This window comes from Calonectris borealis, chromosome 2, assembly GCF_964195595.1.
Source record: "Calonectris borealis chromosome 2, bCalBor7.hap1.2, whole genome shotgun sequence".
In the NCBI taxonomy this organism is placed as follows: domain Eukaryota; kingdom Metazoa; phylum Chordata; class Aves; order Procellariiformes; family Procellariidae; genus Calonectris; species Calonectris borealis.
Window position 1 is genome coordinate 143,545,941 of NC_134313.1, and position 16,984 is coordinate 143,562,924.

The 16,984-nt window shown below is 43.1% G+C and overlaps 1 protein-coding gene across 8 annotated transcripts in view; it reads right to left on the reverse strand.

Annotated features, from left to right (window-relative positions):
* DYNC1I1 (dynein cytoplasmic 1 intermediate chain 1) overlaps nt 1–16,984 on the reverse strand; it is a 197,433-nt gene that overhangs the window by 10,826 nt on the left and 169,623 nt on the right. For all 8 annotated transcript variants that reach the window (XM_075143716.1, XM_075143718.1, XM_075143714.1 and 5 more), the window contains 2 exons: nt 15,447–15,587; nt 8,982–9,107 (listed from right to left, as the gene is read on the reverse strand). In XM_075143716.1, the coding sequence (XP_074999817.1) occupies nt 8,982–9,107; nt 15,447–15,587 (267 nt within the window). The remainder of the gene's footprint in view (nt 1–8,981; nt 9,108–15,446; nt 15,588–16,984) is intronic.

Consider the following 16,984-nt stretch of genomic DNA (forward strand, 5'->3'; position numbering starts at 1 on the left):
GCACTGGCAAAGGTGCCTCCCTGGAAGTTCAGCTGAGTGAAGGACTATTGCCTCAGGGAAGAAATAAATCATGGTGTCTTCAGCTCAGCTTGCTTCCTTTCCAAACCAAGTCAGCCATGTCCATGCCATGACTCATGCCAGGAAATCTGGCAGAACAGGAACTCTAAAGGACTTTTGCCATGGCTTTCTGGCTCCCAGCTGGCAAAAGGACTCTCACCAAAAGTAGCTTATGAACTGCTCAAAGATTTTGGTTTGCAGGAGAGTTGCTGCCTTCCTTGAGATTTTGCACACATTCCATTATCTGCAAAAGCTCATCCATGAAACAGCAAGGGTTTTTGTTTTGTTGTTTTTTTTTTCATTTCAGACATAGACTTTTCCATCACTTTAGGCACTCTAGGCATTTCACATTTAAATTAAACACTGAATATGGCATTTTAGCCACCAAATAGGATGTACTGAGGCCCAGAGTTATCCTCAGTTGATATTTTAGGTTTAACCGTTACTTTCCAAGTCACAAATTAAATATTTTTTCATGTTCAAAATACAGACCATTTTGCAAACCATAAAAAAAAGACTGAAAACATAGTTAAGGATTCTCAAAACGAAAACCACTACTGGATGTGACACGTTGAAACCACAGAAGCATCATGAAGAAGAGCAATTATACAAAGTAGCCCTTGTTTCAGAAGTCTTTTAACACCACAATGATAACACATGAATTTCAATGAAATTTGCAAATTGCTGCACACAAACTGAGCTTAAACTACATTTTGCATTTGGTACTTTTCCCCTTCCATACTCTCTTATGAACATTTTTCAGTAACACTTCTTTTTACATCAGAAAGGGGGTAAAAACTTTCTGAGAAAATATCACCCAACAGACTAACTACATATTTAAAATACATACTCCGTGACACTAGTAACATGGCTTGACTTCAGCTCTGTCCCCCACCGCTGTTCCAGGATGCCGGGTCAGGACAGGGCAGACCAGCTAAAGCACGTGCTCAGCTTCCACTGCCTCACCTACAACTGCCATGGAAAGCCTGGACCCAGATTCTCTCTTTCACTAAGCCTCTTGAAAGGTTTTCAGGAGAAGCAGTGGCTGAGGAGCTAGTAGTGAAGCTATCGGTTGTGCCGATGCACTAACCATACAGCGGACGGACTGGTACGTCTGATCTGGAGCCTGCCTTTCTCCTTTCTCTCTTGCCCTTTACAGCGTTTCCCAGCTCAGCAGGAAAATATTGGCAGGAAGATTGTCACATACAGCTCGCCCTTCTCCCCCTCCTGCAGACTTTACTGTGCCGAAAGGGAATGATCTCTTACAGCTTCTCTTCTGCCGCTCTCATCACTTCGTTATCTGAGTGCCTTCTAATAGCGCATTAAGCTACATGATTAACTCCTGTCACATGTGGCTTGTTCTCTCTGATCCTCTCTGCAGGGGGAGGATCTGGGCCTTTGCAAGGGAAAAGGAAACATACGTCGGCTTTAAAAGTAGTGTGCAAATGAATAAAAAGGACTGGAGCCAGGTTTTTGTTGGTTGGTTGACTGGTTTTCTTAAGCTTTCTATTTCATATGATGAGGAGTTGAGAATTCTTATAAAAGATATTTGTATCATATTGGAAACTCATGTCTTTTTACCCCATGAAATTCTCTGGGGAGCTAGTAAGCTATCTCTGGAGAACCACTGAAATATTTCATCATAAGCAATTGGAAGGTAAGGATAAAGAATCAATTGAATTTTTAGGATGACTATTTAACCCCCCCACCTCCCCCTTCTGTCTGTTTTCACTAATGCCCATTTAATTCCACTGTCTAATCAACGAATGAGAGAAAGGGTATCTTCGTTAAAAATCTGGTATTTCCTCCTTTAGTTTTAACAAGTAATATTCCAGTAGTAAAATGAAAGTGGAATTTCACATTCATTTATATATACAGCGAAACAGAAGAAACTCTGTCGTTACCAAGAACAAGCATACATCATGGCACAGGCAGGACAGTGACCCTGTACGCCAGCTGCGACCCACTGCTGTATCACATACAAGCACATCACAAAATCCTGTTGACAGGCTCCACTTTGAGAGGCTGTTTGTCCCACTGTCCCTACCCGCTCTGGATCTTCAGCTTTCTGATTGTTAAAAATATTCTTCTAATTATTGACTCGAAGACACGGCCAGCTTGCAGCCACATGCGCTGGTGGCAGCGTGTCCTCAGCTTCTCTAGTTCTCCCTCTCTGGCCCCAAGCAGTCCTATCTCTCTATCTCCTACATGAATCATCTATATTGCCACCAAGCTCAGACTTCCTTGGCTGGTCACACCAAGTTCTTCAGCCTCTTTCTACAGGCTACTCTGCTCTCCCAGTAGCCCAGATCCACATCTCTCCCTGATACGTTTCAAGCGTTCTTTTAAAAAATACACATTTTTAAACAAGAGGGGAAATTATTTTGAGATCATCTTTTAAATAACATCGGTTTTATGAAGCTGCTTTGTAAGTCAGAAGGCCACGACAAAGGTGACTGAGGTGGGCAGAGAGGCAGCGACGCTGCATGACGTGGAAGAGGTGGCAGGGAAAAGGAAGCGCGAGGCCCTAGACTGGCACTGGAGATAAACAGCTCCAACCCTCAGCAACCGGCCTTGGGTAGGTGAGATTAGTTAGATCATGGCTCAGTTTTCCCTCTTGAAAAGTACTTCCCTAATAAAGATTGTCATTAGGAACACAAGCCTCCATTCCAGCTTATTTAAGTACCAAAACAGACTGAAAGAACAAGGTAACTCATATCCTTTTCCATTTCTTATCAGACTAGTACAACCGTACCGACAAGCACGCAGCCATGAACTGCCAGGAGTGTATAGGGGTACTTCCAGGAATAAATGTATGCATTTCTATGTCTGGATGTAGCCAAGCCTCGTTTTAAACTGCAAAAGTATATAAATGCTTTTTTTTAACTTATCAACATAACAACATTGTTTTTCTACAGGAGAATAAACCAGTGCTTATATAAAGACCTCAAAGCTTTCACAGTAACCTAAAGTAATGAATATTGTAATGAGAAACACAAGTATTTAGGGTGATAATGACTGGACTTTGCTCTACTTAGATCGGCTCACCCCCTATGGAGGCTACCAAAGCTTAAAGATTTTATCACCCTAGTAATCAGCAATGGGTAATGGCCTTCATAAAACACAGTAATTAAATTGACTGATTTCAAACTAGTGCATTTTTTTCATTAGGGAGTTCTTATTTAACCTACTTCAAAAATCCCTTTGTGAATACTGGCTGCATCAGTCAAAATTCAAATGACGATGGATGAAGAGCTTGCTCTGTTCAATATTTCAGATATTATTCAAGTAAAAAGCTGGAGTCCCCAGAATGCTGTCATTACTTCATTACTTTTTTTTTTTTTGGTCATCTCTAAGAGCTTCAGTTTTAAAAGTCTCTCAAGACTGAACATTATAAAACTGGGGGTGGAGGGGACGCAAATCAAAACCTTAGCTCTTTACATTTTCCAACAACTCTTAAGAGATTCTGCTTTGTTAAAACATGCTTTTAAAATTCTCCGAGGCCAGCATTCCAACCTCCCTAGCAAAAATATCAATGGTGAAATTCAGGCACTGCCTCACAATCTATTTAATTATCCTTTATGCTTGGTTTGTGCGTATTGTTGTAACCACTGTATCTTACTTGATGTTTGAATGCTTTTGAATAAAACTTGGTTGCAAGCAAAAGCCCTTATTATTGCTCAAATTTGCCTTCACGATATGTGTGTGAGCCATTTATCTGTGTTCCAAGAATACTTGTAACTCAACACAGATTTTAAAATAAAATATTTTACGGTGAGTCTCAACTCTGCTTTTGTGGCAAAAACATTTCCTAACTCAATATATGCTCTACAGAAGCTTTATGATGGCAAAAGTAAACCTACTGGAAAATCTACCTGGATAACTACGTGACACAAAACCTAGTTTCGTATTTCTCTCTCTGGGCTACAGCAGTTTTTAACTGCATGAAAGAGATGCTGTATATGTTTTCCGTATGAAATCTATAGTGAAACACAGGGATCTCGAGATAGGAGTACAAAGTACCAACCCTTCCTCACTCTACCCAGAAAAATAAGTGACTCAATAGCCATGCTGAAAAGTGAGAGTTGGTCACAAATACGCATTTCTCTCTGTCTAGAACCCCAAGAATCTCACAGCGGCTGTTAAAGGCTGCTGAAATCAAAGGAAATTATTTTATAGGCACCAGTGGGATATTCCTTACTGTACCACTTCATTCACATATTTCAGGCAGTTGCCAGCTCCTCCCTCACCAGACATGTATTTAAAAATGAGATACGGGATTAACACCCATCATGGAGCAAATGGGGAAGTACACAACCAACCTAATGCAGCAGCCCTAAAAGGGCTTAAGGATATATTAACTCTGAAATCTAACAAAGTCACATAAACATCAATATGGTTCAGATTTCACTGCAAGGAAACGAGGACAGAGGTAATAACTGTGTAAAGAATCCTAGGTAACAGCTTGCTTTGGCAGAGTGAGCTTTCCTGGATCGTCTAGGGAAAGACCTTTTCTTACTTTCCTCCAGTTCCACCTATCATAGTAGTTACCTTTTAAAAGCATGACTAGAATCAACTGCCTGAAAGACCGCCAAACAGATGCAATAGTTTGTCCTGTAACTAGTTTAACAAAATAATGTACAGTAATAAGCTCCTTGTGATTACAGTTTCAAACTCTCCAATCCTGTGCTGCAAACTGACTTTATATTTTATCACAATCAAATAATAAATCATTGCTTTACAGTTTCTATCTATTTATTCACAGTGCAAGCAGAATATGATCTGGAAGAAATTAATGGGAAAAAAAAAAGAAATAATGGAAGGTGGATGAGAAGCTGCTTCTTTCACAACCAAAAGTGCAAAGAGCATTCTCAGTAAGTCAGGTAAGCAACAAACGTGGTTGTTAGAGAATATTTATGACAGCGGCAACTGTGTAACATCACTGAAGCATGCACAATGGGAGCAAGCTTTCTAGAAAATATATCTGCAAAAGAGACATGCAGTTATGTCTAACTATCAATCATCTGGACATGTGAATAAATCTATAGTCAGTGGTCCATGTTCTGTTAAAATCAACTTCTACCATACAGAAAACTTGCTGCCCAGTAAATAAGCCATAAGACCACAGAAGCTAAAATACGTTATACATACTATCACAATACTAATATCTCAACTACTAGTCCAGCAAAGGTTTGAATATTTAGATCTCACAGGGAGTAAAGTGTATTTACAATGACTGGTTATATTCTCTGGTTAAGTTATATAGGTTTAAAATCCCATCACACTGAAACAATCAGTTTTTTGTGTGTTTGTTTGGGTGTTTATTTAATTTTATAATTCACCTTCTTTAAATCAGTGGTTACTGATCCACAAGAGCACATCTATATGGACTATTTAAGTCTCCTCTCCCCTGGAAGTGTGCGTATAACTCCCATTAATGCTAATGGGCATAAAGCACATGCATTGAGGAGAAAATAGACCCCTCACTGTGAAAATAAATGTGTTCAGTTATTTTCAGACACGATGCCAAAATCAAACAACTAAAAGTACATACTCTAAGGAGATAACATTATATAGCCTAACCGAAAATGTCACCATTATTTTTAACTCCCTGGTCATGGACCCTGCCATGTTCTTCATGTTTCTGCCATTTCTTGTGTCATAAAGACTATGACTGGATAACATATCAAAAAGGGCCAAATCCTAAATTCTTACACAAGTGAAACAGCCCTGATCTCACACTCCTTGCCTTCACAAAGGATGGAAGGTTAGACCTCATGTCTTATGTTTTCACTTAGGCCATATAATGTTTTCTCTTTACACCATATGGGTTAACAGCAGCAGTGAACTTCACTGTTCTCTAGAATAGTTCCTTAAAACTGTGATGAATCTACCAAAGTAAAAATGCCTATCAGTTAAATTTTTTCCTTAATGATTTGATATCCTGATGTTTTCTGCTCTGATCAAAATTCATGGAGTCAATTCTGTCTGTTCAAACAGGTAAGAAAAATTGCTTATATAGTAATGTGAAATTCAAATGTGCTTTATTATAATGCAAATATAATCACATTTTTTTCTGATGAAACCAATGTTTTATGAATTTACAGCTGACCTAGTGCGATATTTGGAACAGTCATGAGCAAATAAAGATTTTAAAAAGGGCGCAGTGTAAGTGGAGCATTAATGTTTTTGGCGAGTGTATTTAGGGTCTTTGTAAAGTGGCCTGCTGACTTTCTAATGCGAGTAATCACACCTGTCCTCCCAAATCAGAGAGATGCACCCTCAAGTAAGTTATCAGTCAGGCAGGGATGAGTTCTTCCAGTGATGAGGCCTTTTCAGAAGTTGATGCTGTAGGATTTGGGTAGAGTGCTATTGCTGAAAGGTCAACTGTCACAGCTTAGTGTCAGGCTTTGCAATACTGCTGGGTCAAATATGAAAGCGAGGTGCTGCCAGGTGCTGTACGGTCCAGCTCCCAGCTCCCAGCCCCTTGCCCCCAGCCACATGCTCACTCATCTACTCTCACACTGAGTCAGCTCGTGGAGAAAAATACCCCCAGGAAAACAAAACAAAAAAATAAATAAATCAATACTTCTCTGCTGACCTATCTCCCTCCCCACGATGTGGGTGGTGACAAGCACTGCTACCAGCACAAAAACTGGGCAGCGAAGGATATGGCTAGGGATGGCTGGCTGGCAGGGGGAGAAGGACTGCCCTTTTTAAACTGTCAGACCAGCCCTATCATACCAGATAGGTATGATCAAACCCATACAAAAAGGACAGTCGAAGGAGGACCCCAGCTGAGCCAAGGAACTGGCCGATGTCTGCACACTGAAGTAAAGAGAGAGCCTTAAAGGCTGCCATATTTCTGCCAGACATTTCCAAAAGTGCATGTGCATGCTGTGCATCCCCTGTGCATCATGCCTGAGGACAGCTAAGCATGGAATAACTCATCAGAGAGCTCTTTATGGACTGGCACAGGGGGTTAATGACTGAAGAGGCTGTTATTCACTGTACAAGCCCTCGGTTCCAGGCTCTTGAGCTGCAAAGTATTTCTGCATCTCACTTAAGGCTTTATAGTGAAAAGACTTGTGCTGGAGAATATATGAGCACCCTTCCTTTTTAAACCAGAAAAAGCCACTAACGACACGGCAGCCCTGGTAGTATTTGAAGCTGTTGCAGCCCAGACCACCTCTCCTCAATTTGGTACAGGAATTATTGCAGAGACTGATACTGCCACAATGAACCAGGCAACAAATTAATGAGCTCCTTCATTCATTACGGAAGAGGAGGAGGGGTGGCAATGGCCCATGACCTGTCAGCAGCCATGTGGATGGACATCCATCTGTTTGCTTAAGTCTGTATGGAGCTGAGCTGGAGACACTGAGGCTCTGCATGGGCAGGGCATGCAACATCCGTGAAGCAGAATACTTTATGTAACACTGATCTGGACTCACACAAATAAATACTTGAATAACTCTCTCTTCTTTTTCCTTTTCAAGTAATAGAAGCCTGTTTTTCTTTTTGATCTGAGTGTATCACTGTGACTCATTTTGCAAGTTGAAGTCTGATTATACAGAGGAAAGGCCAAAAACTTAAATACTACTTCTTCTGCATGGAATACTAAATCTCTTTTTCTCCTGGGTGAGCTTGCAGGGATAAACAATCCTATGAATGATTTGGTGTATGATATGCAAAAAGAGACATTTCTACAGTACTTCTAGACTCCCAGACAAGATCAGACTCTGCTGTCATCAAAGACATTTCCATAGCTTGTCGTATCACTTGGAAGACAGAAAAAACACCTTTTTGGAACAGTCATGCAAACATGAAAAATAAATAAAACCAGCCTGACCTGCCAGTGTCAGAGTGGAAATCTGAACGCAGTAACCTTAGACGATTTAGAAATTATGCTAACAATACAGCAAGAAGTTTCAGCAAACATTTGTGAGGAAAGGCAACTCCTGCACAAGTGAATGCAATCCAAAAATATGAGTCATGCACAAGCAATTTTGCTATGGGCCATAAAATCACTTTATGAGAGTTACAGATAATTCCGTATGTATTCTATAATGTTTCCCTACTGTGTAGAGATGGATATCTCAGTATCCTATCACAGATAATGATGGAAAACAAATTCTCTACATAAAAGCCGATTGCTCAGAGATTCACCCTTAACTGTTCCAAGGGATTGTAATGCTGACAGAACACTTTATACCATATTCATCAACAAAGAGGTAGATTCCATCAGTGCCAAACACACTGCAGTTTAGATGGTTTTTAGAAGATGTAGCAGGGTGAATTGAGAGCAGCCTTAGACACAGAGTACGCATCCTGCTATTTCTCAGTACCTACATACTCTTTATCACACATGCACTTACCATCCTCCACAATAACACCTCTCATTTCCTCCTGTTAGTACGTTTGCACATATTCAGACATATTCAGCATTATTCACTATTAAAAGAACAGATGTATTCTGTACATGCCATGCTGAGAAAAATCTATAGCATTAAGCCAGTCATGAAAGAAGAGATAAAAGTAAAAAGTATAAAAGGTGAACCCTTCAGGACCAACTTCAGAACAACACAGCTTCTTTTTGCACCTCTGTTTTCCTCTTTATGTTTCTTTGTAACTTTTTCCAACTGTACCCATAGAGCCATTAAAAAGAAGTTTTAAAACCACTGAAAACTTTCAAAAATGACTTCTCTCATGAGACTTTAACTAGTTAACTCTTTTGCAAGGTAGCTTTACGACTAACGCACTGTTGACAACCCAAAATCAATGGGGACTCCACTGAAAGAAATCTGGGTTATTCTTTGGAGGTGTCCTACTCATGTGTTGCAATACACGATCTTTTCTCAAACTCGGATGTGGCATTCTCCAGGACCCGAGCTTTAAAAAAAAACCCAAACCAATAATAATACCTCTCCAACATCATAGATCCATATGCGGCCTTCTGAATCACCAACGGCTACCTCCTTCCCAGCCTGGGCCCAGCGGACACGGTTGAGGGCAGAAGCTCCTTCTATGGTGACGCTGGCTGTGGGAACCTGTCGAAACAATAGGAACAGGAAGGACAATAAAATCACGCCGCCTATGAACCTGGGGGTCAGTTTTGAATGTCCTGCTTAGCTGGGTGAGTCACAAGTCCCCTGGCATTGCTGGAAGTAACACACAACCCTCATCGTGGGGAGAAAAAAAAGGGTTTATTGTTTCTTTGATCACATGTACTAAAAAGAGGAAAGAGTAAGAGATTGCTTGGAATGAGCAGGGAAGACTTCCACAGTAAAAGTCAGTAAATGTAACAGTTTTTTTCCCCTTAACCTTGAAGACATGCGAAACCACATCTGCTTCTTTCTCAAAAGTCACTGACTTATGACCAAGAACCAACTGAGGGTAGGACTTGGCTTCAGTCCTGCCCTGGCTTCTGGCCTCTGACTTAGGCCCGGATAACCTGACAGTTGGCAGACACATCCCTGTATTCATGCTGACACATCCTTTAAATCCATACTCACCTCTGTGGCTAGATGCAGAGGTCGAAACTTAGGTATTACATCAGAAAAGTCCTAAGCTAATCACTTCAGAGCGAGGACACGGCAGAAGTGAGAACAGCTGAGCTGACATTTAGGAACTCCTACAATATATTCCCACAATTCTCTTTTACATCCCCAGGAGACTACTTCTGCTTTAAATACACCTGTATGCTGCCTAATTTCCAACCCCCTTCCCCACCCCAAGTCAACCAACTTAACAGGTGATCCACAAGCATACATAAAGATTCTGGTTAATGCGTGGGATGAATAAAGCAATGAACACGATCTTAGAAGTGTTTGTAATCTATGCTGGAATGAGGGCATCAAAAGATGCTGCAGGAGGAAGGAACTGTGTGGGTGTTTGTCCCAGATAGATAGATCACTCAGTTGATTTAGGTCATCTCATAAGACAAATGACGGTAACCTGCAAGTCTGCTAATGCTCCACCCAGCTGCCTTTAATAGGAGAACCTGCCTGAGCACGGAGCCTGTAGCTTGGCATGACGGTCTTCCAAACAAGGCTTTTTAGCTTTAATGCTTTTTAGGTCAAGGCAAAAGGGATAGAATAGCTGCAAAAGCAGCTCCTCCACCAGATCCATCTGTGGGAACAGGAATCGGTCGTGCAGTGAGATGGGGACAAGGGGGTGTCCTGGGATCTATGAATGGACATGGAATTGGAGACCAGTCCAGGCAAGAAGAAGTAGCTGGACAGGAACCAGAGTCCGGGCTACCTCTGGAGGAGTGACAACTACTCCTTCTGTCCTCATTGTCGGCACAATGCAGCAGAAGCAGGAAGAAAACAGCTTGAAGGTGGTATTAAAGCCTAGTCTGAACACTGACAAACTGACAAGATTAACAAACACAATGTTTTGCTGACTTCATCTCAATTCTCTGGCTGTAGCTTTATGTTGTAGTTGTGAGATAAGTCCAAAGATCCAGGAGAAAAATAATTTTAAAAGAAACATTGTATAGCTCCCATGCTAATCTTCTCCTCAGCTCTAACGCTTTCATTGTGTCACACAAGATGAGTGATGGTAGGAAGCTGAAGCTTTGCAGACTTCCCGAGACTCTCGTTACGGCCGCAGCGCATGTGCAGCCACACCAGCAGCAGGACAAGGACTGGGAAGCAGGGCTGCTTGCTTTGCCCCTCTCCCCCTGGAGACTCCCCGCTCCTCCTCCTCCTCCTCACCGACCCTGACACAAGGCTGCAAAACCAAACTGGCACCTTGAGCACAACGAGCTTGCCAAGCTAAAGCATCAGCTCCGCAAAGGACTTCGCGGTAGCGTCCTGAGCCCACGTGTGAAATGCAAGAGGATTTTGTTTGCAGAATGATGTAGAAATAATGCTGGATAGCAATCAGAAAGCAGATACCATCCTCCCTCTCCCCCCCCCGCCCCGCCTCTAAGAAGTCATTCAAATGCAAATAAGCTACTGGACTCATCTCCCCATTGTGCAAGGCCTAGGTCCTGTCCAAGGCAGTATTACCCAAAAAAGCTGGCATGCTCTAACTCCTCATCCCAAGTCTGTTACTGCTTAGTGGGTGAGAGTCAATGGCCTAGATCTGACATGGGGTCATTGGTCCATGATAAAATCACAGTAGAAAACAAGCAAGTTTTACTCCTGTGATCACTGATTTCTAAAAAAAAAAAAGCTATTTTAATTCCAGCCAAAATTAATTTCATAACATTTGGAAATGGGTTTCTTCAAACAACAACTAAATGCCACATTTTAGAGGACTAATCCACTAACCAGCTATGTTTCTCAGAAAACTGTAGATCAAAGATATTTGTTTCATATACAAATATACACAGCATATATTTAAGGCACTGAATTTTCACAAAATCTTTCAGAAGGCTGAAATACATAACTCTAGAGCTGGGTTTTTTTTGTTAATACAGCATTCTTTCAGTGTTCCACATAAAAATAAGCAGCATGCATGCCGCAGACACAAGACACAACCCATGCTTTTTTTCAAAACCCAATGGTTTTGTAAAATCTTGTTACTATTCCACAAAGCTATCTAACAAAATAAAAAGCAATAATGAAACAGTCTTTAAAAATCTAAATAAAAAGCCTTTTCTCCAGTGATATGGAGAGAAATATAGTCAAACCATAGTATCTTAAAATAGATTTGTCTGCTCTCAATAGTGATAGGTTAAATTACACATACCTATTTTCGATTTCAAAGATAAGAATTTATTTTCTAATGGTAGCATTATGTTTTTAAAATCACATTTGAAATACTTTATAAATTCTCTGAAGTTAGTGCTTGTCAGATTTTTAACGATTTTGAAATGAGATTTTAACAGGTAACATTAAGAAAGATGCAGTCAGGAAAACCTGCATAAGAATATACCTTTTATTTTTTTAATTTTATTGCTTACATAGTGTCAAAACCTGCTTGCAAATACATCTGTTATCTGTTTCTAGAAATAGACACTATCTTCACACTTTCAAAGCTAAGGTATCACATGCAAAAAAAACCCCAACAAACATTTGAATGGGATATAACACAGCAGAAATAAGCAATTTTGTAAGTCAGTTTAATATCAGTTCATAGATAAGTAAGACTGGTCAATAACCTAGAGACCTTCTCCAATCTTGATCAAAAAAGAAATGTTACGGGGACACAGGTAAGAAATCGGCATTTGGTATCCTGAAACCATCTGCAAACCTTACTATACTGATCCATAAAAATAATATTCAGTTTGCAAAAGAATGAAGGACTGGGTAAGGATTTTTTGCTTTTTAAGTTTTTTTATATTCATTTATCAAATATAAAATAAAACGTGATGACTTTCATTGCTATTACAAAAACAATTTCTGGTATCCACAGATCAACATGAAGCACACAAATACCCTTCTTACTTTATACTGAGATTTTGAGAATAATTAGATTGATTAAATCCGTGGTACAGTTAAATGATTTTAGTTACTTTGACCAGAAAGCATCTAGCTCTCAGGAGAAATGTTTTTAATAAATATGGAGAGTAACAGTAGTGGAAACTGTGTTACAGTTCAAAAATTTGAAGGTAGCATATTGTAACTAAACCCAGGTATTTTCTTAATTGGTTTACAAAATAATACCTCAATAATAATGTGGCTTATTTCCCAAATTAAACAAAACCAGGTCTCATTAATAACAATCATATCTAGTTCTTACACAGATTTTTATCAATAGCTAGCAGTTAAACACATTAATATACCTGTCATTTTCTACTGTCTTCACAAATACTTTGACATCACATATCTGACATCTAAAAGTAACAAGGATCTAAAAAATAGGTGTCTCAAGATTTCTTATTACAAAGGTAAAAGTGCTGATAAGGATTTTCTCTTAGCAAATAGCAGCGCAGACTTAAACGGCGTAATCAATTATAGAAATCTTGAAAATTATAAACTAATTATGACCTACCAGATAGAGGGTAAAAGCAAACAACGATCACTTTCAGTTACTATGTTTAAAAGAACTGCTTACAGTTCTCTCTTTCAGTGGTATTTTTGCTGCTTCTCCCGCATAACAAAACCTCACATCTATTCAGAATCTGCCAGTTTATCATTTATAAAGATTTTTTAATTTGTTTCATCAGTGCTCAGTAAGGAAACCAAATGGCATTTCTGCCTCCAGAGACCCAAATCCGATTCTCATAAAAATACAAAGCTCGGATACCAGGGAAATAATTCCAGTCTGATCCTTACATGAGAGCTGATTTTGACCTCTCAGACTGGAAATAATTTGTGAAATCAGGGGTGGCCTTGCATGCAGGAGAAAAGCAGGATCGAGCTTGAAATTAATTTTTTTTCTGATGTTCCTATGTATTTATATGTAAACACACTGAAAATATATCAGCAGTTTTCTACGTACAACTTTATTATTGATGGGAATGGGATCAAGCGGTCCATACTAATTTTTTGGAAAGAAATTATGGTCTCATTGAGTTAAATGGCAAAACATCAGTTGATTTCAAGCAGAGCAGGATTTCAGCCCTGGTATTTGGGGGAAAAGGGTTATTTTTTTTTCTTCTTAAAATGCTGGGTTTTATGCTCTGTGTTTAAGCCTGCATTAATGAGAACACCTGAAGGATATGTCCCTCCCTTCCCAAAATAAATTCTGAGGAGACTCCTCCTGTATATCCTCCAGCTGTATGTGCTCTAATTAAAAAGGCTGTGCTGCTTCCTGCTCAGAGCACTTCAAAAGGCCTCACTGCTCCCCTTGACAATGCAGCGCCCGGTGCTGGTTCCTCTTACCTGTCCATGCTTATTTATGGCAAGCACCACTCACTGGAAGCCATAAACTGCGCCCGTATTTTACTCTGTCTGAAATGTATAGCATGTTTACGTGAAAGGCGTATTAATGATCAAACTAATCTTAAAAAAAAAAAAATTGTAAAAAATAGGGTGTATGGGGGGAAATACTGCCGCTTGCTCTTTGGTCTTCTCTTTTTGGGAAATAAAAAGAAACTGTCAGTTAATATGTGACCTTTTTTTTACAGTCTGTTTGTTCTTAGTTTTTCATGGCATTAAGTAAAAATACGCAAGACTTCAGTTGTGGAAAAATATTTCGATTCTCGTGCTGAATACTGATTGCTGGCCATCTAAGACTGACCTCAAGCGACATGACAGGTTTTCTCAAGACCATTTTTGGGGGAAACACAAATCCAGAAAAAATAGTATCAATATAAGTCTGCAGCATTTTTTAAAATCTGGAGTAATAGGAGGAAAAAGGGGTGTTTGGCACGTTTAGAAAATAACTTTTTTTAAAATACAGTATTTACCATTCTCAATCTTTGCAAAAAGCTCTCTGATTAATCCTTTCTCGCCTATGAAATCTAAAGGTTGACATTTCCTCCCCGATGGTCCCCGCTATTTAGTTAATAGCAATAGAAAGAAAACTTGTTTTTATTTTTCATTTGCATTTGTGCCTTTAAGTTTCACAGCGAATTTTAAGGAGAAAAAAGGTGAGGGTATAAAATCAAAAATAACATGTGAGAGATGCGCTGTGCTTAAAAAACTCAGAGTAACTAGCGACTGAGAAGGGCGGGAGGCGAGGGAAGGTGCAGGGGCACGCTGGGTTTCTGTCACGCTGGAGGCACTGGTACGGGGCTTGCGAGTTATCATCTCGGGAGGATTTGGATAAATGCGAAGGGAAACGAAGCCTCCCACCCAAAGAGGAAGCACCTCCCGCGCGCGGGAGGCTGGCGGGGGGCTGCCCGGCGCCCGGCCCAGGCCGCGGACGGGAGCGCTGGCAGGCCCGTGGCGGTTGCGGCCGGGCTGCCGAGGTGTGACCACCTGAGCGAGGGGAGGCATCGAAGACGTGCCGCTCGAAGCGCCGGGCTGAAGCGCGGTGTGCCAGAAACGGGAGGGGGGGGGGGGGGGGCGAAATAAAAAAACTACACAACGGGCGCGGTTTAAAAGTGCACCTTAAAATAACAGAGAGGGGAGGGAGACTCCTTCCCGAGTCGGCACCGCGACTATTTATTTGTGTTGGCTTTCTGCCGGGGGTGCCGGAGCCGGCCCTCCCCGCCCCTGACAGGTACCCAAGAGTGGCGGCCCCGCCGCGGGGAAGGGAGGGAGGCGGGAGGGAAGGCGGGCGGGGGAACGGGGGCGGTCAGGCGCCCCCGGCAGCGGGACCTGCCCTCCCCGCCGCGCCCCGGGGCGCGGGCGGCGGCCGACGCCGGGCTCCCCGCGCCCTGAGGGAGCCCGGCGCCCCCGCAGACCCCCGGGGGGGGGGAAGGGGGTGCTCGGCAGCGCCGCGCCGCCGGCCCTCACAGGGTTAAGGTCTCGCCCGGCTCCCCGCCGCCCGCCCGCCCTCGCCTTCCCGCCACCGGCCGCCGTCGGGCCGCCGCGCCGCCTCACCTCGGTGTCGTTATTCAGGTTCCACAGATCCAGGCGCCCCATCCCGTCCACGCAGGCGAAGAGCGCGGGATGCACTGGCGACCACATGACATCGTAGACATAGTCGGCATTGTCTTCAAAGGAGTAGAGCGGCTTGTTGTGCTGTAAAGCAGAGAGAAGCATGAAGACTTCGTGGCGCTAGTGCTGCCTGGGGCTGTCTGGCGAGTCTAATTAAAAACTTTGCACATTTACAAAGTGTCATAAAACTTCCCCAGATGAAAGGTCCTCGCGAAGGGTGGGACTGCGCTTTAATGGGGCAACAACTGTCCGGTGGGATAAATGAGATGCCCGGCGTGAGGGCTGTGGGACGCGCGGGTGACGGGGCGGGGGGAGCGCCGGCGGCCTCTCTCGCTCCCGGCCGGCACCCCGGCGGCGGCGGCGGCGGGCGGGGGGGGTGCGGGAGGCAGGCGGGCAGGCAGGCACCGCCGCGCCCGCCCGAGCCAACCGCGCTTGCGGTCGCACCCGATAAGGATCGTGAGATCGGCGGGGAGCCGCGCGGCGCCCTCCGCGGCCCTCCGCGCACCGCGGGCGGCGCCTGCCACCTAGCGGCGGGCGGGGCGAGCGCCCGCACCCCCTCCCGGGCCCGCGTGCCGCCTCAGGGCCCGGCTTCCCGCCGCCGGCTCTCGCCCCGCGGCGCGGCCCGGGCGCCGTGCCGCCAGCCGTGCCCGGCTCGGGCGGGAGGGAAGGCTGTCATCTCCCGCAGGCGGGAAGTCGGAGGGAAGTTAGGAAGTACAGCAGGAATAAAGTGTAATTGCCCGTCATGAATTATTCATCGCATCTGGCTTGTCTAATTTTTGCATAATGGCTTCGCTAATCCCCGATCAATTAATGGAAAATGAAATTTGAATGATAATGAAAACTCCAGAGATGAAAGAAATTAAGTATTCTCATGGCTTGTGACAGAAATCTAAACAATGGGGCTTCTCTGAGGGTCTCCCTCCCTCCCTGCCTCCCCCGCCAGCTGCCTGCGGCGGCTCCGCCGCCTCCCTGCGAGCGGGGCACGGCGGGACGAGCGCCCGCAGCCCCCCCCGCCTCTCACGAAGACTTCTGCGGGGAATAAAGCGTCACATAGGGTGCCTCTGTAAATGTCGAAGTTGTATCTATAGGATATCTCGGTCAGGTCCCTCCAGAATACGTCCCCGTTCATTTTACAAAGGAAACATATCGGGAACGCCTGCAGTGCCTTGCGTAGCCGTGCATCGTTCTTTGAAAAGTGGAGCGACTGATGGCAATTATTATATCGCTTTTCTTTTGTACATTATTAATTTCAAACAATAAAGCCATCTGTTTAATCTCGCCAGTTCTATTTTGAGTCCTCCCGCACTACGTGGTGCTTCGTTCGATGTTGGGGCTGCACGCGCTGCGGCTCAGCACGTGGACGGGTGCCTGTGCGCACGTGTATCTCTTCGCTGCCGTATTTGTGAGTATTCACAGGACGTGTCGTTATTGCAGTACCGTATTGTAAATAATTTAGATACATTTCTGTTCTTCACAGGTAT